The sequence below is a fragment of the Equus asinus genome, chromosome 20 (assembly GCF_041296235.1).
Source record: "Equus asinus isolate D_3611 breed Donkey chromosome 20, EquAss-T2T_v2, whole genome shotgun sequence".
NCBI lineage: Eukaryota > Metazoa > Chordata > Mammalia > Perissodactyla > Equidae > Equus > Equus asinus.
The window spans coordinates 103,250,252-103,271,636 of NC_091809.1; the positions used below are offsets into that span (position 1 = coordinate 103,250,252).

Consider the following 21,385-nt stretch of genomic DNA (forward strand, 5'->3'; position numbering starts at 1 on the left):
GGTTTGCACTTGAGTTTGCAGGAGGATGTCTTCACAGCTTGGAGCATCATGGGGATCAGGGACGGGAGTTGCCTGAGTTCACTTAAGGTCCCTTGCCCCCTGACCCTGATCTGATCATGCCACTGTGCCTGGAGAGGAACGGAGTGTGGTGGAAAGAACCTGGGTCCTGGAATTGAGCAGACCTGGAATTGAGTCACAGGAGTTATGTGACTTTGGGCAAGGCACCTTATCAATTTGAACCTCAGTTTTTACACTTATAGTGTGGATTTAATAACTACCATTTAAGATTGTTGGCAGAATTAGAGGTAATATGTTTAAAACATCTTGTACAGTAGAAGGTAATGGGAGGTTGCCATTGGGAGCACCCACTTTGGTGTCTGCCAGACCTGGCTTCAAGTCATAGTTCTGCTACCTATGGCTGTGTGAGCTTCAGATCTTTTCTTTTTCTGTCAAATGAGGTAGCAGTTAAATGTATGGACTTGGGATGCCGCACAGAGCGTGAACCCTGGAGCCAGACTGCTCTTGCTTGAATCCTAGTTCTGCTCTTCCCTACCTGTATATCCTTGGGAGAGTTATTCTCTCTTTGCCTTGGTTTCATCCTCTATAAAATGGAGATGGTAATAGCCGGTAATTTTTTAAGTTACTGTGAGCATTAAATGACTAAATATTTGTAGAATAGTGCCTGGCCCAGAGTCAGTGCTGTAGGAGTGTTTGTTAAAGCAAATAACAAATAGATAAATGTCATAGGGGTGTCGTAGGGATTACAGTCACGTGCCGTGTAATGTTTCGGTCAACGATGGACCACATATGTGATGGTGGCCCATAAGCTTAGTACTGTACAGCCCAGGTGTGTAGTAAGCTATACTATCTAGGTTCGTGTAAGTACAGTGTATGATGTTCACATGACGATGTTACCTAATGACACATTTCTCAGAATGTATCCCCGTCAAGTGACGCCTGACTGTATTTTGAAATGAAATATAAAAGCCTAAAGACATTCCCTGGTAATGATAAACCCCAATAAGTATTAGCTATTGTTAAATAAATATTAGCTGTATTTGTTTTTGTTGTTACTGTTATCATCATTAAGGTAGAATTAACCTTTCCTGAGGTCCTGCAAAATTCTAGGCACTCTGCTAGGAAACTGACCTTTTTTTTTTTTGCATCATCCTTGGGACTTGTAAGGATTTGGGGGAATTGTCCACCTAGGTGGCTTATATACACACACACTCACTCACACAATATATGACTCTTTGTTTCCCTTCGGAGAAAGTAGCTAGAGGCCTGCCTGGCTTTCTCCCTGTCCCGATAATCCTGCCAGGGAAACACACACACTGGGTAGGAGTGGCCTTGTTTCTCAAATCCGTTTTTCCTCGACTTCCCCACCCAGACTCCCAGGAAGTGGGTGGTGGTTCAGGGGCCCGGAGAAGCCCCTGCTGGATGGAAGCAGTACTGCACTATCTTGGGAGCTCTGGGGTGTGAGCTCTTTCTCCAAAGAGCCAATGTCTATCCTTGTGGAATTGCTGGGAAAGATAATTTTTCTAAGAAATTCTTTTCCTTTTAAAATTTTTTCTTTTATTTATTTATTGTGAGGAAGATTGGCCCTGAGCTGACGTCCGTTGCCAATCTTCCTCTCTTTGTTTGCGGAAGATTGTTGCTGAACTAACATCTGTGCCAGTCTTCCTCTGTTTTATGTGGGATGCTTCCACTCTGTGGCTTGATGAGCAGTGCTAGGTCCTCACCTGGGATCCAAACTTGTGAACCCCGAGCCACTGAAGTGGAGTGCGCGAACTTAACCACTGGGGCACGAGGCCGGCCCCTCTAAGAAACTTTTTGCCTTTGTTAATGAACTAGGATTGGGTAATATTTAAAATTAACTTTTGCTGTTTTCATCCTACTATGCAGAAGTGACACATTCATCCAGCAACAACTACTTTAATATTTTGAGTGTGTATAGCCATCCAGTCTATTAGTATATAAAATACGTATTTATAAAAATATACAATTATTTATATACTTAATTAGTATAATAAATATAAAATGTATTAAATATATATATATTTATACATACATAAAATCTCCAAAATGGATCTGTTGGTATAAGTTTTGGGGAAAACGACAACTATTTTAATAAAAATAACTGGTTGATCTTGATCTACCTATGTTCTTTGGAATTGTTCCCGAATTTTATTTCCCAGTGTAGCATGGAATTTGGATAGTCTTGTGAAATTGACTTCAGTTCATGATAACTCTGTTCCTAATACTCTAGGGCGCACTCTGGAGAACTATTCATGCTGATTCTGGGTAGGGTCTGCCTAGCGCTTAAGCAAGGGCTTGGGTTTAGACATCTTAGCTATGTAGATAAGGTGGGAAAGATTCACCTTCATGGCATTCTTGTGCAAGGACTTGTGGCGTCAGAGGATGGGAAGGTCGGTGTAAGTGTTAGGATGCACTCCTCGTCGTGCACAGCTCAAAGGAAGTGTCTTTATTCCTGGATGCTGTATTTAAGGCAGAAATGGATCCATTTTGCCATACTTAGAGCATGATGACCAATGGGGGAAGGATTTAGAAAGAGGAAGAAGGCAGAATCCTTGTTCAGGAGGGCCCTCATAGGCTAGGTGGGGGACAGGAGTATAAAGGAAGGAGCTGGGGATGCTTGGTCTGAAAAAGATAAAGCTTAGCGGTGAATCTGATGGCTGTTTTCAAATATTTGCAGGAGGAACAGGCTTTTCTGGAAGCCAGGACGGGTCGTTGGAACAGCACACTTGGCTGAGGTCCAAGGCTGAGGGGTGAAATGCTGCTCACAAAATCTGGCTGATTTTATCACTTGTACAGCAACCTGCTCCCCCACATCCCGAGAAGACCCCAAAGCACTTGAGGCCTCAAGAGAGGGGCCGGTGGGGCAGGGAGCTCCCTAGACACTTGCTGACGGTCACTTCCAGTGCCATTCCTCTCCCTGCCAGCACCACAGGCTCTTACTCACTGCTCCTAGCCTCAAACTTCTGCTTCCCTCACTGTGACCATCTGGCCAGTAAGGAGAGCAACACCTGGCATACTCAACACCAGTGCTTCTTAATATGCACATGAATCTCTGGGGGTCTTATTAAAATGCTGATTCTGGTGCAAGTAGGCCTTGGTTGGGGCCCGTAATCTGAATTTCCATTGTTGGTGATGATGCTGCTGGTCTGTGGACCATACTTTGAATAACAAGCTCTACTGCAAATCATGAGTCTTCCTTCCAGGCTACAGCCAAAGGTCATCAGGCCGAACGACCACCTCCTCCAAGTTGCTCTCAGGACTAAGCCTCACATCTCTCTTAGCAGAGGGTCACTGCCTGGAAGTATTGCCTTATTCCCCTCTCAGCGCTCATGCAACAATTGTATCCAGTTGTCACTTAGCCATCCAGCATCTTGGTCATCCCTAGGGCCACTTCAGGAGTTATCTAACATTTTTTAAAAAACACATCATCTTGACTTTCATCCAAGTTGAGATCCAGCACTTTCGAATATGTGCATGATGCTGTCAGAAACTTTACCCTGAGACACAAGCATCCATTCCGCCCTATTGAGAACAACAAGGCAGATTTCTTTTCTCGTGGCTCATGTTGGTGGTTACTCTATGGGAACCACTTGCTCCTGTGCTTTGTAAAGTGATCTTTAAAGGTCTGCTTATAATACATGGAGCATTTGCTCAATGAGGCCATAAGCCTAGGAATAATGATTAACTCTGGCCAAATGTATCTACCTCCCTTTTTCTTTTTTTTGATTCCGTCAGGTGATCTCTATAAGCATTTCTAAGTATCATTGATTGAAGTCCTTTCAAGGTTGTATCATCTCTTTCCCCAGCAGTAGTTTATTGTCAAAATAAAGTAATTGAGAGATTTTCCTGATGTGTTAATCTTGGTAAGGTCTCAAATTTCAGATCATGCTGCTTTTCTAAACAGGAGCTGTGGGATCTTGGGCAAGACATTGAATAATGTGTCTGAGCATATGTGAACTCTCTGTAGAACAGATATAATATCTCCCTTGAAGAAATGAGGTGATGTTTATGAAAGCACTTAACCCGTTCCCAGCACATGGCAGTCACTATTGAAATGACAATTTCCCCTGCCTCCTATTTGTTTCTCTTAGGCCAGTTTTTAGCTTGTTACAGGGGAGGGGCACCTATTTTGTTTCCTTTTTCCACTAGTCTCAAAGCATCTTGAGAACAGGATCTATATTTTAAATTTCAGCCCTTCACTACGTGTTCGGTAATAACACATTAAATGAATGACCAGATAACCTCAGGTGGTCTTGGCCTTTTAAATTCCTTGGTTGTTTGATTCTTCCAATGTTCTAGCAGCTGAAAAGAAATTTGGAGAATTCTTTTAAAATGAATGTCTTCTAGGTTAAGGGATTTCCTCTTCTGCAGCCTTATAAAATATGTATCATATTTATTACTAATAAGTATGTACCTGGGCTCAGGAGCAGGCCCCAATAATATAAGTAACCTCTTCAGTTTATGACCTTGGGCCCGATTCTTTGTCTAGTGCAAATGAGGTGGGTCGGAGGCTAGGCTTGCTTCCCCTGCACGCTCTCTTGGGAAGATCCTGTGAAAGATGAGCAAGAAATATGCATTGGTTCTGACTTGAGGTTTGGGGTCATGCATAATAGAGGCTGTTTCATGCTATATTCATTTCAGTCCTCCTGGAAGATGCTTTTTGTGTTTTAGATTGAATACAATCTGGCTAGTGGGGTCAGGACAGCTCAACAGATTAGAGGAGACACAGTAGGTCCTTCCACATCTGGGGATGAACCTGGTTTCCTGTTGAAGTGAGTAGTTCTTGAGTCGTCTGTATGAATGAGTTGTTGGGAGACGGTGCCAGCTGAGGCCGTCTTTACGACTTTGTCCTCCTCTGAGATGGGCAGCAAACTGGTGGAAATGCATGGACTGTCAAATTGAGACCCACGTTTAAGTCGTAACTTGGGCATGTTAAATTCCAGAATCTCAGCTTTCTAATTTTTAAAAGGGGATAATGATATTAGTCTTGTAGGATTTTGTGGGTGAATTAGGTCATAAGTGTTAAATGCCTAGTGCGATGGCTGGTAGTGAGATTAGGCCCAATTTTGCTGACAACTGTGATGACACTTTTCAGAAGCGAGGCATAGAACGCTAACTAGGTCATCCACCCACGAAAGTATCAGCCCTGGTGTGTGTCTGAGGAGTGTCCCAGAGTTGCTTGCTGCATTTTATGACTAAAGTGCAGACTGCAGTGCTGGTGCTAAGAGTCTTTCTTGGATCTGGGAAATGTGCTAACGATCTGGGAAAGTGAAAACCCCATTGTGTGTTTCATCCCATGGTAATTTGAAATACTGGTCCATATATGAATAGCTTCAAACTGTTGCTTCCCTGGTTGCTGTTTAGGAATTGTTGTCCACTTATAGCTTTTTGTCCAAGAGGGAGTAAAAAAAAAAAAAAAAAAAGCCTTATGATCTCTTCACTCTGACAATTATTTCAATCCCTGGTATCCAACACGACTTCTGTTTTCCTTCAATTCTTGAAAAATAAAAATGGCAGAAATAAAAATAAACATCCATAAGTCCATTCCACGTGAATGGCCTTTTTTAGACAATAGAAAGAGGGTTCTGTACAGGACTTCTTTTTTATCATTTTTTTCTTTTTTAAAGTATGCTTTTTTTGGTGAGGAAGATTGGCCCTGAGCTAACTCTGTTGCCAATCTTCCTTTTTTTTTCTTTCCTGCCCCAGCACATAGTTGTCTATCCTAGTGTAGGTCATTTTAGTTTGTCTATGAGAGGTGCCGCCACAGCATGGCTTCATGAGCACTGTGTAGGTCTGCACCCAGGATCCGAACCTGCAAACCCTGGGCCACCAAAGTGGAGTGCATGAACTTAGCCACGCAACCCTGGGGCTGGCCCTGGGCTTCCAAGTATTTAAGAGACACTGCATCAAGCTTTGCTAATTAGCTGTGGCTTGTCACCTCACAGTGGATCACTCAAGCTCCATTTTGGGGGTTCCAGGTGTGACCATGAGGGTTCTCAGACAACAGGTGAATTGGAGGATTCCATCTGGTACAGTTGATTTTGAGTTGTAGCTCTTTGTGTCATGTTTGCCTAGTTTTAGATTCTGAGAAACCTGGTGGGAAGACAGTAAGTAGTGAGGACTGATGACTGCTGTAAAATCCAGAAATAAAATAAAACAAACTCTTCTTGCTTTGCATACAGTTATTTTGAACTGGAGAGCAGTGGCCTGAGAGATGAGATTCGATATCACTACACACACAAGGGGAAGCCCAGGACAGAGGCACTTCCCTACCGGATGGCGGACGGACAGTGGCACAAGGTGGCGCTGTCAGTTAGCGCCTCTCATCTCCTGCTCCACGTCGACTGCAACAGGTATGTCTTTGCTCTTTCGTGATTCTGCCCTTGAAATCGAGCAGTGGGAAGGGGGGCAAAATCAACCCCCTCCAAGCCTTGCTGGGAAACAAAAACCAAGGGGCCCTAATTGCAATTGAACCTACCAAATGGGCCATTAGGCGTGCTGAAATGACCAACTGTAATATGCTAAGAAAACAGTGCATTAAGATGAAACCGTATGCTGTGATTAGGAACAAATGTACAAAAGGTTGATTACAGATTGGGAAATATTAAGTGCTCCTTGGTGTATTCCAGGTACCAGCTGAAATTCCGTGGAGCTGTGATCACAGTTAACTGTGATATATTGTTGTTGAGTTCATTCCACTTGGAAACGACTAAGCCAGTCTACCTTAGAATGAATCAGAGAAGCCTGTGCTACTGAAGCGGCTAATTCTATTTCACTTCATCAAGCACAGCTTTGCTTAAATATCTTTTCCAAATAGAGGCTTCTTAAAGCGGCTGTTCTTTGAATCCTTTGGAATTGATGTCATCCATTCTCTGCAGAGGAATGAGCCTTCTAGCTTGTCAGAGGATGGCTGGAGTATTTGTGAGGTCTGGGGGGTTTTGCAGGAGGTTGTGGGTTGGGGTGGGAAGGAGATGTTGCCCCTCATGTCCGTCACAGGAGTCAGGTTTACTGCCAGCTGGAGAAAGGAGACTATCAGTCTCTAGTGATTGGATCATTTGTGGCTGGACAGCTGGATAATGGTGGTCAAGGGGAATGTTTTGATGTCTCCAGAAGCCACGGAAAATCCTTATGGCTAGTGATCTGAGTCTTATGGAGAATTTTTTGCAATGCAAGCAGTGCCTGTGAATTGTTGATTCTCGTTAAAGACACCATCAAAGTTAGAATGACTGTTCAGCCACAGGACTTGCTCCCTTGGGCCCAGGATGAGGAACAGGCATGTTGGGGACAGCCTCCCTTTCAGAACCCAATAGGAAGAAGGACAATCTGAGGTCAATAAGCTCCACATTACATTTCTGAGGAGGAGATAGTTGCCTGTGCTTGCTGCTCCAGCTCTGTAGTCACTTTTAGAAGGGCAGAGAACAGAAACGAGCTTCAGGCTTAAGGGAAGTGCCGCCATCTTGAAGAGAGTCTTGGTAATTTTCGATGGCATCTATTTAAGGTGCTTTCTGGGCTTCTGAAGAACCGTGGCTATGGTCAGATGATAATAATGTTCCTGGATAAGGTTTCCATAGAAACCATAGGCTCCTGTTGATCCTGCAGTTCTGGGATGGACAGCCTGGATAGAGCTAACCCTCAGCCACTATCTCCATTTCTACCTTCAAGAGCTCATTGGCTCCTTTAATTCTCTAGAACTAAAGTGGCCTGTCAGGTAGCACTTTTGTTCCCCTCTACCCACAACCCATATGCTGCCCAGTGGGAGAGCAGGGGAAGGGCCTTGCATGTCCTCCTGTGCCACAGGCTGGAAAGAGGCTTCAAAGTCCTAGGTTAGTGATGCCCGACTGAAAAGTCTGGGAAACGCTGCTGTTTTCTTGCTATGCAATTCTTTTCTTCCTCCTCTCAAACATTTTATCCTCTATTTTCCATTATTCTTCTCTCTGGAGAGAAGATATGTTTCTGCTAATCTAAGTTTTATGCCTTCACAGTTCTCAGGTGCCTATGAAATATTCCCTTTTGCCATCCTCAGCAACTTGTTGCCTGTGTGATTTTGAGCTGGTCAATTTCTTTGCATCTCAGTTTTTAAATTTGTAAAGTGGGAGTGATAGTACTAACGCATGCTCATGGATGGGAATGTTAAATGAGATAATCCGTGTAAGGTGCTCAGGGTGGCACTTGGCTTTGGCTCTCAATACATGTTTGCTATTGTTGTTGTTGCTGTTATTCTGCACATTTAATGTGCCTCTTTGACTCAGTCTCCAAACTTTCATCCACTGTATGTCCTTGGCTACCATGGCCTCTCTACCAGCAAAGCGGGGAGTGGATGGGAGAGCTGAAGCCCCCAATATTCTTTAGGGTCCGCCCCACTTATAAGAATGGACTGAAGGGGTTCTGAATGTTCCTTCCTTTCTCTTGATATTTTTCATACTTAGGCTCATGGTATAATATGTCCTTTATGTAAGGTCTTGGAGGGAAAATGTAAAGTTGTTGCCAGTTACTGATTCATGGACCCAAACACAGAGGAGTTTTTATGTAGGTCAGGGGAGAGAAAGGCCCGGAAGGATTGGGCCATGAGAGAGAAGTTTTGATTTTTGTATAGGAAGAGTCTAGAAAGATAGTTCCCAAACCTGACTCCACAGAATTACTGGGGAACTTAAGAAAATGAGTCACCAGGTCCCATCTGAGACCTAGTGGATCAGATTCCCCGAGGCTGGGACCTGAGAAGCTGTATTGTTAACGAGCTTTCCTGTGGTTCTGGGGCTGGCCGTCCAAGTGCCCGACTGTGGTTTCAAAACCACCCATTCAGAGAGAGAGAGAGAGAGGAAACTGGAGGAGAGGCTGGGCTGCCACAGATGAATGAGAGACTGGAAAACTAGTGCCTGCAGCAGAGCCCCAGTGAGGAGGAGGAGGAGAGATCCAGGGGGAGGGCAGTATCTGCTGCGTCGTCTTCATAAGTGTCTTCCTCCCCGGCGCTGGCTGATTCTAGAGCAGAGGAAGTGCTGGCCTGTTTATCAAGCTGCTAGTCTCCCACTTCTCATCCAGGCTGCCCTCACGGAGTGACAGTCACAGGCTGGTTCTTACTCTCTAAGCCATGCCTTTCATCCCACCACGAGATTCTTACTTTTTGGTTCCTTTTACCCTTAGAATTATAGTATCTTATTTCTCTCAGCCTGTCACCCACTAGAGTCCTGCTGGTTGGAAATAAATGGTGATGTGATGACTTTTGTCTAGTGGTGACTGTGCTAGGCACAGTGCTAAGCCCTTCACATAGATGAAGTCATCCCACACTCAGGCCGTTATCTTTCTCATTTTAGAATGTTGGAACAGAGTTACGTTCTATGTCTGCAATCCTGTTGCTAATAAGTGGCAGTGCTGAGATTTGGACCTGAGTCTGACTCACCAACGTCTGCTCTGACTGCCAGGCTGTTCAGCCCAGCACTGGACCTGGAACGTGAGGGCAGGCAATGGCCTAACTCAGGGTGAGCAGTTTGCTCCTTCCTAGTACTTTCCTCCCACGTGTCTGATACTGCTGGTCTTCAGAGTTGTTTGGTAGGATGTGGAATCTTGTCAACAGAACCCATTGCACTGGCATAGGGTAAGGGGCCTACCTTTATCGAGCATCTACTACAGGCCAGGTAATGTGCTACGCATAATATTCCACAGAATAGCCATGTGGGAACAATTTTATTAGACCTGTTTTACAGATTTGGAATAGAGGGGCTCAGAGAAGATAAGTAACTCGGTCTTAGTCACATAAGTGTAGAGCCAAAACTCTGAACCAGGATCTAGCTCCCAAACCTTAGTCTCCTCCCACCCCCCCAGCACCAACGTAATTCATGGACGTCCCAGGATAAAGTCACTGCCACACCAAGGACTGATGCTGCAGGAGATTCAGACCATAAAAATGTGTGAAACCGGGAAGGGAAGATTCCCCAGGCAGTTCCACTGCTCTGAGGAACTGTGGTGTGGCAGGCTCTTCCACCTTTTTTGGGTTAGAATTGAGAAACAGGGCCTTTTCAGACTGAATTACAGAAGTTGTCACAAGTGGTGACTGCTGTCGTGGTTGGCAGTTGAACACTTTCTGCCTGCTGCTGAGACTCGCGCTTTTCTCCTGGTTAAGCTGGGCCTGGTTAGAAGCTCCCAAAGGGTGGGCTGAAGACCTCAAGCTAGAAACATAAAAGGAGCCATTCCATTGGCAGCCAACCTGATTATCTAGGTTGCCTTGGGTTTTTCTCTAGCTACCTTTGTATTGACAGTTGCCAACAAAGCCTAGGAGGAGGCCTGAGCTAACCTTCCTCAGATTCTCCTGCTCCATTCTCCGCTCACTCTGTGGCCTGTCCCCATGACTCAAAGCTCAGAATCCACCGACATCTGGGACTCAGCGCATAAGTGTTCTTTCTCATATGCCACAACAGGGATTTCCTTTCCTTCTCTTTATTTGGTAACTTTTAATTTTCAATCTAATTAATGTATTGGACACAGTGTCGCTGCCAGGCTGTGAGGACACAAAGAAATAAGGGAGTCTCTCCATCCAGAAGTTCATGGCTTATTCATTTAGTTATTTTTAATTCTGAAACCACCAGGGCCCCCCACAGTGATTGGCCCTGCACCCTTGATAGCAGAGAAAGCTTGCACTCGGTCTGAAGCCCTGTGAGCAGGCTGATTTGACAAATCCTAATAGCAGCTGAGCAGTGGAGAGAACTGAAAATAGTCACTCCCAGTATCTTGGTCTTGAAGTGACAGGGAGCTGAGCTTCTAACAGCTAAGGGATGGACTCAAAAGTGTTTTCCATTCAAATGGTACATTCATCTAGCTTTCAGTTGCACTTTTCACAATATGCAAGTGTCCCCATTCTAAGGCAACCTCCTCTTGCTTCAGTTCTGGAAAAATTGATCTCTTACGAAGTCACATTGCTACAGGGCTCTGAACTCTCACCTCGTTGGTTCAGACTTGTACAAGTGTGCACAGCACACACACACCTGCAGTCCAATTGTCACTCTGACAGGGAATTAACTCAATGATTCTAGTCTAGACGGTAAACGTATTTCAGGTTTTACTTCCAACACATGCCGTTTATTCACTGCAGAGCACATTCCCTTTTCGCATAGAACTGATCTGGAAGAGCCTGCAGAACCAGAAAAGTAAACTTAATATAAATCACTGAACAAGTCAGTAATTCAAGGTTTCCAATATTTCAGAGTAACTTCAGGATATGAGCATCTGTTTATATCTCTAGCTTTTTCATAATGAAATAGGGTAAGATGGCATCTTCCTTCCAGAGAGCTGCTGAAGTAGTTAGAAACATCAGCTTATTAAACCTCACGTTCCTTAAGGTAGTTAAGCCGCGTGTATAATGTACTACATTGATTTTAGACAGAAATTTTGCTATAGTAAGGAGGGGGGAAATTAAGAGATGACTATCAGAGGCCACAGCTTCCAAGAGAGCCAGGCCAAGACTCTCAATCTCCTGGTTCCCAGATTGATATATTACATCACAAACAGGAACATGTGCACACAATTAACTCATCATCAAAATTAACCAAAAGAAAATTGAGAAGCCAGCATATGCTTCATGTCCAACTAACCCAGCAGCTCCTGATCCTCTGTCCAGGAAGAGATGACAAGTGAATGAGGAGGATAGGATATACCCAGGTGTAAATTTAAGAAACAGTACAAGAGATGGCATAAGGCAATGCATGATGGATTGATGGATTCCTGGTAGGACAATCAGGTCTGGAGATCACAGGAGGGATAGCTGGTGGGGATGTGGAGTAGCCTCTCAATGTCTTGCCATTCCAGGTGAGAATGCACGATAATTTCTGCAGCTTTATGGTTTTTTACTTTTATTTTTTTCCTTTTTCTCCCCAAAGCCCCCCGGTACATAGTTGTATATTCTTAGTTGTAGGTCCTTCTAGTTGTGGCATGTGGGACGCTGTCTCAGCATGGCTCCGTGAGTGGTGCCGTGTCTGTGCCCAGGATTCGAACTGACGAAACACTGGGCCTCCTACAGCAGAGTGCGTGAACTTAACCACTCGGCCACTGGGCCAGCCCCTGAAGCTTTACTGTTTTGCTACTGGGTAATCTGATTCTGTATCAGTCACGTAAGAACTGAGCTTGAAATGAGGTTCATCTTGTAAGCAATACAAAGCCAGTCATGGTGCCGTTAAGAGAGTGTGTGTTTCGGGGAGTGGTATCAAGTGGGCAGTGGGGGAAAGCTACAGGGAGTGACAGAAGGAAATAGGGGCAGGGGAAGAAAGAGCTGTCTCCAGGTGACCAGGTAAACGAGCCCTGTGGTTTAACCTAGCCTGAAACGAATGCTGGACCTTTGTCTTGGCTTTGCCGTTTATAAAATATGATTTACATGCAATGATGCAGGAGTGTGAAATCAGGCCATCTGTGTCTTAGATCCTTTGAAGATTGTTAGTTTCTTCCTTCATTCATTCCTCTGCCAGGAACTGTGCTTGTGTCTGTAAAATGGAGTCATTGTAACTCTTCTCCCATACGTTGTTGCAGGAATGTAGCAAAAGAATGTGTGCAAAATCATCAGAAAATTTCAAGCTACTGTGTGAACATACAGCGTCATGAAGTATTATAGACATGTACTGTTATACAGAAAAGATGTTAAGGTATCGTATTGGAAATGAGTACCATTTAGTCAATTTTCACCTCTGTAAAATTAGTGGCTTCCATCCTTTGGATCAGGACCCAGTTGTGATGTGGATCCATGCTGCAGTGTAGCGTTTGAGGTCAGTCAGTCAGGTCCCTGAAGTGATTCTGACTGCTGAATCCTGGCCAGGGCTCTCCACGAGTCTGTCTTTTAGTTCCATGATCGGTAGCGTGGCACAATGGTGCATGGCATGTACACCAAGAGTCCCTTTAAAAATGTGTAACAGAGGCTGAGGGAGGAAGGAAACACCCCCTCCGGTGTGATAAGATCTTTGGTTGATTCCAACAGGGCCTTGAGAATGTGGTGTGGCCTCTTTCCCTTTTTATTCCTGTGAGAGAGGAGGTTCAGAAACTTACTTCCCCGTCCCCAACCCAGGAGCCAAAATTCTCACAGCTTTTATGAGGGAATGTAAAGCCAGGTGAAGTTTTACAGAGTGAGGAAACTCCTTTGTTATAATTGTCTGGATCTTCTACACAAAATATATATTATTTGCTTCTCCACTTTGAAAATCTGACTTTTTAGCACAAAAATGTTCTGGACGAAAACTTGAGCTGAAAGAAATTGTTAAATTTGTCTGACGCTGGGAAAGTCACTGACCGTCTCTGGGCCTTAGCTCCCCAGGTCCCCAGGAAGGGGCTCCGACTAGATGATTTGTCTCCTTTTCACTCTGACCCTCTGGGCATCTCCCTCAGATTCTCTCATCCCAGTGCTTAGTTAGGGCATGCTTTTTTTTTTTTTTTGCTTTCAGACCCTGGAGAGCAACTCCGCTTGCCGTCTTCCCAGGGCTGCTTCTGTAGTAGAGCAGCAGGGGGTTGGCAATCATCTGAGCTGATGTGTGGGTTGCCATGCAGCGTGCTGCTGGTGAGCAAAGACTGCTTATCCTGGGTGCCCAGTTTCTCTGTTTCCTTGCTTGCCTCCCTCCTTGCTGGAGTAGAGTCTGAATGTGCATTTTTGGATGCTAAGGGATATCGGCCTCTTGTTCTCTCCATCTTGTATTCTTTCTTTCTTTCAGAGTGCTCTGCTGCAGACATCTGACAGTGGACAGCCTTTGGTGGGGTGCAGGTCCCCAGCCACGGAGGCCTTGGTAGCTTGATGACCTACCAGATAGAGCAGTGTGCTCTAGCCAGCAGATGATGGATAGTTGTGCTGTTGAAAAGCATAACACGTCCTCTGACTGCTGAAGGAAAAAAGCCTTTGAGGCTGCCAAGCTGTAGAGATTTAAATAATGGGAGAGAAAGAATCTAAAGATCTAGGTGGCCAATGTAGTACATTTAAAATTGTAGATTCTTTGGCAAAGTAGAGAGTGGCTGCTGAATTGTTGAGGCAGCCTAGACATTACTGTGTTGGATGTCTTATTGTGATTGGTCCCCCGTCCCTGCTTCTACCATGCTGTGTACCCTGTGGCTTACTCATTCCAACCTCATTAGGTGGGTTCCAGTTGTAACTTTGCCCTATCTTCTTCTAATGACATCAGCAGCAGACCTATTTCTAATCTTGTCTTTTCAAGAACCTTCATCTTTTCCTCTTGTTCCCTGCTGGGTTTAGATATGCCTTTGGTTAACCGTGGCCTCAATGGCAGAGAAAGGTAGGAGGTGAAAGGATTAATTGAAGTGGAGATAGAGTAGCCTGCATCCCCCACTCCCCGCAAAGCTGCATTCCTGGGCTTTGAAAACTGCAAATGGAAAGTGCTAAAAAGAAATACAGTAGAATCTTCCCTTTATCTGGTGGTTTGTTGGCTACCGGCGGCTGTGAGTACATTAACGGAAAGGCATTTTGTTGCCTACACGGGACCAAGATGCATTAGAATAGAGAGGAAAATAAGACTTCATTTCCAACTCATGGTGATTCATCTACATGCCTTCAGACACTTCTTGAGTTGCCAGTGTATTGCATGGACACGGGTCTATACAGGACAAATGGAAGGGGAAAAAGGCTGCAGGAGAAATAAGTGTTTTCTTGTAGGAAAAAATATCAATGCTTGCATATTTATTGTAATTTTACTCTGTCCTTCTGATAGATATGCATGGTTGTTTAAAAAGAAAAGCAAGGAAGGAGAGAAAATGGAAAGTCAAGTCAGAGCAATACCTGTGATGGCACCTTATTTTTAAAAATATATACATTTATGTATTAGTTGCCTCTGTTCCTTTTATGCTTCACTGGGTGGAAAAGAGCATTGGGGAATAAAAAATGCATGAGCCATGAGGATTTTTTAATTGAAAGAAAAAAAACCGAATTCCGAACACTGCATTCGTTTTCTAGCTAGACCAGGGGTACTGATGTTGTCATTGAAAAAAACTTGATTTCCTACACTCCTGTAAAGAAATTCATCTATCTTCTAGAAACTTTAATTAAATCAATGTTATAAATAATAGCAGCCAGAGCAGTTGGATGCAGGGAAACGGATTTATAGCTGTACCTGCCCTTCTGTTAGTGGGTACGGCGGGGAGCCGGGTGTGAGGATGAGGAGGCTTGGAAGGAAGAGGTTTCTATTCGCTCTTCTCTCTGCTCCAACCCCCAGTTCAGTGGACTTTTGTCCCTCAGCTCATCTTCCTTAACTTCTTGTGAGTGTTTCTCCCAATAGGAGTTCCGGAGCCATCAAACCAGCTGGTTGATGTGCCTGGGCCCTCATCTGGGGGTTTTCCTGGGCAATTAGGGTGGAAATCATTTCCTTTCTCCTTAAAGGGCCTGTGTGAGGCTGTTTCTAACTCTTCTTCAGGAATGCACACTGCATCTCTGCTCGTTAGAGTCGATTAGTCTGAGGGTGTCACTTTCCTGACGGCAGATTCCACATATAGGAACTTTCAGGCTTGGATTTGAGGCCACCACCTGACTTTTCTGCGACCCTGGCGATGCCTGTATTGCCTAGAGTGGGATTTTATTCCACTGGGGGTGAAGAGCCCCAGGCTGGGGGTCATCCTGGTGTGTCCTGCTCTCCTCCTTCGCTCAGTGCTCTCTTGCCCATACCTGCTCTCCAGGTCTGATACCGTCTTTGAAGCTCAAGCCAGAAGGAACTGGGGAATGTATGATTCAGCTTTTTTGAATTCTTTGACATTTTGGCCTCAGAGGCCCAGCACCGTGCTGGGGGAAACTCAAATATTTTGCTCGGACATTACCGCGTTGAGGTTAGGGTTTTGTGTTTCTTTAGAGACCATTCATACATTCACTTGGTCTTTACTCCAGCCCTCTGAGGTGCATGTTCTGGCATCTTATAGATGGGGACTTTTGAGGTACGAGAAGAGACGTGACTTGTCCAGAGCTATGCAGTAAGTCGGTGGCAGACTGGAGCCACGGTCCAGAGGTCCGTCCTTACTGCTTTTTCAGGACGCTGCTTCTCTATGAGTTCTTCCAGCTTCTTCTTTTGACAGCCCCATGTGACAAGATAACACTTGTAACTTCTCATGGAAGAAGTGGTCCCATCTATAAACTGATGACAACAAAGGCCAAGTTCCGCGTGTTACTTTCTGAGATTGGGGAGGCTGATCACCTTGCAGGGCTACTTCCCTGTTGGACCAAAATCTACCTTGTGATAAATTCCAACCACTGCTGGTCTTTAGACTCTAGAAGGCTTCTGTGGTATTGTTTCTAGATTTAAAGACACTCCTTTTTTCCTGGAATCTGCAGTGTCGATAGGTTCATGACTTGAGTACCTCAGAGATAATATTGGGTCAGGACTTCGAATGGCCCATCATCCTGTATGATTTGTATGTCTCACATGTGCCTCTGTGCTAGTGTGTAATGGCCAAGAACCTAATCTTAATTCATGACTGACTGCAAATGAGCCGTTCGGACATTTCTTCAAATGTGAAATAGATGTGTTACACTAGTCTCCGGTGTTACACGGGTGGTTTTACACTGTTCCAATATAAATTTTGATATTCACGGTTTCAAGGTGATAAACTCTCTGCGTCCTTTAAGGTGACTTTGCAATCACAAGGTCTCATTAAAAACTACTGGAAGTGAAAGAAAGGGCTGGCTGGTGGGGGACCCCGCATTTAGGAGGGCATTTGTCATTATGGCTTCTTTTATATTGGTATCTGATTAGATATGTACTAGAGCCTGCAGGAGCTAATAAGAGAGCAAGGCACAGGAAGTAGGAAAGCACATTGAATTCTGAGTAATTTTCATGGATGGCGGTTTCTCATGGACATTAGCGTGATAGTTAAGGACTTCACACTGCAAACCTGATCACTGTATTCCCTTCCCAACCCAACTCACATGTAAGCACATTTAATGGCCTCCCATATGCTTTAGGATAAAGGGCATGATCCTTCATAGCTTACAAAAATTTTGCATAGTCTGGCCCATGTTTCCTTCTTCAGTTTCCTCTTGCACAGTTTTCCCATTCCTCTGACCTCACATTCTTTCAGTTCTTTAAGTGTACTATGTTCATTGAAGCCGCAGGATCTCCGTCTGTGCCATTTCTAGAATATCAAGTTCGTGTCTACTTATCCTTAGTTTTCAGGACAAGAGAAGTCGCTTGTAGTTGATACTTTCACCATGAAACAGTGTTTGTTTCTCTATGGAGTAGTTTTTGATCATTTGATTGATGGCTACCTTTCCCATGGCTGTAAGTGCCCTGAGAGCTCCCCATTGTGTCCCCAGTGCATATTACAGAGCTGTCACATAGTAAGGAGTCACCAAATATTTGTGAATACCTGAATGAATGAATAAAAGGAAGAGTTCTGATCCAGAAGTCTATTTGTGGCTTCTGGCCTTCTATACGTGGTTCTGTCAGTTAAATTTCCTTGTTCTTGGCCCTGATGTCCTCATCTGTACAGAAGGGGCATCCCATCTCTACCCAGTCTACTTGCACAGGGTTATTTTGAGGATCAAATGAGAACCTGCAGGGGACAGTGTGTTGTCAATTTCAATGTTCTATGTAAATATCGGTCACAGGGAAAGGGGAAGATGAAGTAATCCTAGCATTTCTGCTTTGAACTTTTGAGGATTATTCTTTTCGTGAGGAAGGCAGTTAATCTATAAAAGGCTTTTGGTGATTTCCTGGGTTGATTCACCACACAAGGTGAACCGTGCCGTACTCTTAAGTTGAATTTACATGTGTCCTGTGTCCCCCATAGCTCTGGCAGGCAGAAAGGAGTGGAGGTAATTTACACATAGGAGATGAACATAAACCCGTCACAGGGAGGATTAAGGGGCACGTGCCCCCTCTGCTGGAGAGTAAACACAGTTGGGCACACATGTCTTGCCTGTACAGTGGACATATCACTGTCATAAAATTCTGTGGGTCTGCTTCTTAAACTGCCTTTGAGGCCCAAAGTAAGGGCCTCCCGTCAAGCCCATTAAATTCAGTCCTTTGGGCAGGGTTTCCTGAGTGTCCCATGCTATTTTGGCATAGCCTGATTGTGAAGCTCAATGGATGTTTTTAGTTTTTTAAAAAATTATGAAAGCTCCTTGCTCGATTCATACACACACACACACACACAAAGAGAACGTGTACAAGAAGCTGTGAGGACAGAAATTCTAAGGAACAATGTGAAGGTTGGGGTGAAATCTTTTGCAATATAGCTTTTCTTGAGCTTTATATGATGGAATATCTAACATTTGTTATAATGCCTTCCCCATATAAATTACATTTGTAGTAAGTGCTGAGTGACACATATACAAGAGGGGCAAGCTATTTAAAACTGTGCAATATCAACCCCCTGCCCTTAATTCCATTGGAGAGAAGTGATCATTATTAACAGTTTTATTTCTATTCTCTAGATTTTTTCTTTGCGTATGCAAACACATTTTTCCATAATGACGCAGTACTGTACATATTCTTCACTTTGCTTTTTCGTTTAAAAGAATAAAGCCTGGTGTACACCATTGGTGTGTAGCAGGAATGTGTTCAGAAGGAATGAGGTCGCCTTTGTTTCTTGTAGGTTAGGCTGGGCAACTCTGTGCCTTGGCAGCACGTAGAGCAGTATTCACCTGCAGGCCTCTGGCTTCCGGCTTTGGGGCTGTATCCATGACTCCGGCCTGTCACAGCAGTGTCAATTGAAACAAGGCAGGGAGCTAAGAGCCCCTGTGCTTGTATCCTCATGTCCTGTCTCAGCTGTGTAGCTAGGTAAGACCATGGCAATTAGCTTATGCTGAGATGGGAGTTACAAGATTGAAGTGGGTATGTGTGGCTGCAGTGGAGCTCGTGCTGTCCAGGGTCAGGCCTCAGGTGGCATACTGAAAGAAAGTGTAGTATACTGGTTAAGTGTACAAGCTTTTGGAGTTGGACAGTCCTGGGTTTCCACTCTGGCTCTGCCACTAGCTGTGTGATCCTTGGCAAGTTACTTAACTTTTCTAAGCCTCAATCATAAGATAAGGATGATAATAGTGCCTCCCTCATGGGATTGCTAGGATTAAATGTGACAATGTACATGCATTAAATAGAACACTCCTAGTGCAGATAAGTGACTTATATGGTGAGGATATACATGTAACATTCACTTAAACAAGACGTTTAGATGAGGCAGTGCCTGAGATGAGGTGGTGCTCAGACGTCATCTGGGACCGATGCATCCTTTACGTCTCTCTACTCTGTCACCCCCAGCATTGTCTCTAGGTACTTTCCCTTGGCAAATGGGACAGAGGTGGCTACAATTGTCACAAATCAACAACCCTTCCTTATACTATCCTGGCACATTGTTCCCCCAGCAGAACTGAGGCACTTTAAGCAAAGAGGAAGGGGAAATAGCTCTGGGGTAGGCTCTCAAGTGTCGACACAACAGAGCATATCAATAGTTTAGCACCATGTCTGGTCAGGGTTCACTATACATCGCTATGATGCTGAATTTGATACTGATGATTCTTCTGTCACATCTGGGTAGAGCAGAAGTGATCAGGAGGATGAATCCAAGGCGATGACACCAGTATCTGATTCATCAGGAGTCATTTATGTACATGGGCGTTCCTACCCTCAGGGAATCTTCAAGGACTTGATCAGAGGAAAGATCAGGAGTGAGTCTGAGAGGCCAGCCTGGCTTCATCAACCATCCATCCAGAGTCCATTAACCCTGTTGGCAGGGGAAATTCTTGTTAGGCCTTTGCTTTGGGAAACCTGGCCTCTGCCCTCTCACAGCTCCTTTGAGCACAGCTGCCCCTTCTGTGTAAAGGTGATCGCAGCTTTTCCCAGGCCTGCCGTCCTGCTCGCTCTCTCCTCTTTGTCCTCCCAGCTCTTGCCTTCTTGGCCCCCTGACCCCTGGCTTTTGATGGCTGTTTCTTTACCTGATCAGTTTGGCAACTTGTTTGGATTCCTTCTCTGTTTACTGACCTCAGAGGTTTGTGGCTCTGTTGCTAGCCTCACCCCATGGTGTCCCTGCTAGCAGGGCAGCCCGTTCCTGCTCTCAGGGGAGACCCAGCCCTTGGCTTTTCTGATGACTCCCTGAGGTTGACACCTTGCCATACCTTGATCTTTTTATTTTTCTGCTGTACTTAGGCTGGAAGTTGGGACGCCAGCTTGTTGGGATGCTGCGTACCTTCTTGAGGGTAGAGCTGGGTGGCAGTGGAATCAACATCTGCAGATCGGTTTAAGGCTTCACTCAGAGGGATTCTAAAATATGGAATCCAGATTTCAGTCTAAAAGAAAATGGATACAACCTTTATAGTATCCATGAATCTTTTCAACGTACAAATTATGTGACTGAGCCTTACCCTAAAGCTCATCCTAAGTGCCCCATGAAAAGGGTAACCCAACATCTCTCAGAAGAGTGATCACTGGGGTTAACCAAAATGTCACCTCCTTCAAAAGGAACTGTGCTTAAGTATTGGCTCCAGTCTTCTCTCAGAAGAGTGGGATGGTAGAGAAAGCCTTGGGATCTGGACTGGGTATCTTCCATTTGCTTCTCCGGAAGCATTTTTTTGCCTCTGTTCTGCTCTGTGTCCTAGCAGGATGACATGCATATACAGCATCGGGGTCCTTTGCCGTGCACAGTCCTCTTGAATTTCATCAGGATGAACAGGCAGGAGGTTGGAGGGAGGGAGGAGAGGGTACCTATTCCCCTAGTCCCTTGTCTGTGGGGGCACTTTGGGCTGGCTGTGCCCCTCGACTGAAAGCACAGGCCCTGTCAGGCAGCCCTTTTGGGGTTCCCTGCCCTTTTATGCTCAGGAAGGAGACAGCTCCCTGATTCCCTTTTCACAAACTTCGTGGTGGCCTACCATTCCTTGTGCTTTATCTACTCCCTGCCCATACTTCTGTAAATAATCCCTTTAATTTATTATTCTCTTTTCAGATTATCAAATCTCAGTACACTGTTCCCCACCAGGACCCTGACTATTACAGGTTCAAAGTCAGAAACCACAGATCCCTCTCTAGCTTCACCACTTCCTAGCTGTGTGTCCTTGGGCAAGTTTCTTAACCTCTTTGAATCCTGGGCTTCTCATCAGTAAAAGGAGGGTGGCACTAATCCTTGCTTCTGTCTACCTCCCTAGGAAGAAATGAAGAGTGTGAAAATGTCGTGTAAACTGTAAGGTGCTGGGCACAGGGAGGGGTTGTTATCACCCGGATATGCCAGGGGCTTGGGGAAAGCAGAAAGCTTTGAGGATGGAGCTCGTGGGTCTCCAGAGAGGGCTCTGCATCCTCCCCTGCTTCTCCAGCACAGTTAATGAGAAGCGTATCTGACAGCAGGCCGGGACTGAACAGATTATTCTTCAAAGCCGAGCCCCAGGACCTCCTCCCCCATTCACCTCAGC

General features: G+C 44.9%; 1 protein-coding gene across 4 annotated transcripts in view; it reads left to right on the forward strand.

The window, feature by feature from the left end:
- NELL1 (neural EGFL like 1) overlaps positions 1-21,385 on the forward strand; it is a 779,413-nt gene that overhangs the window by 111,971 nt on the left and 646,057 nt on the right. For all 4 annotated transcript variants that reach the window (XM_070491352.1, XM_070491350.1, XM_070491351.1 and 1 more), the window contains exon 4: positions 6,222-6,392. In XM_070491352.1, coding sequence (XP_070347453.1) covers positions 6,222-6,392 — 171 coding nt within the window. The remainder of the gene's footprint in view (positions 1-6,221; positions 6,393-21,385) is intronic.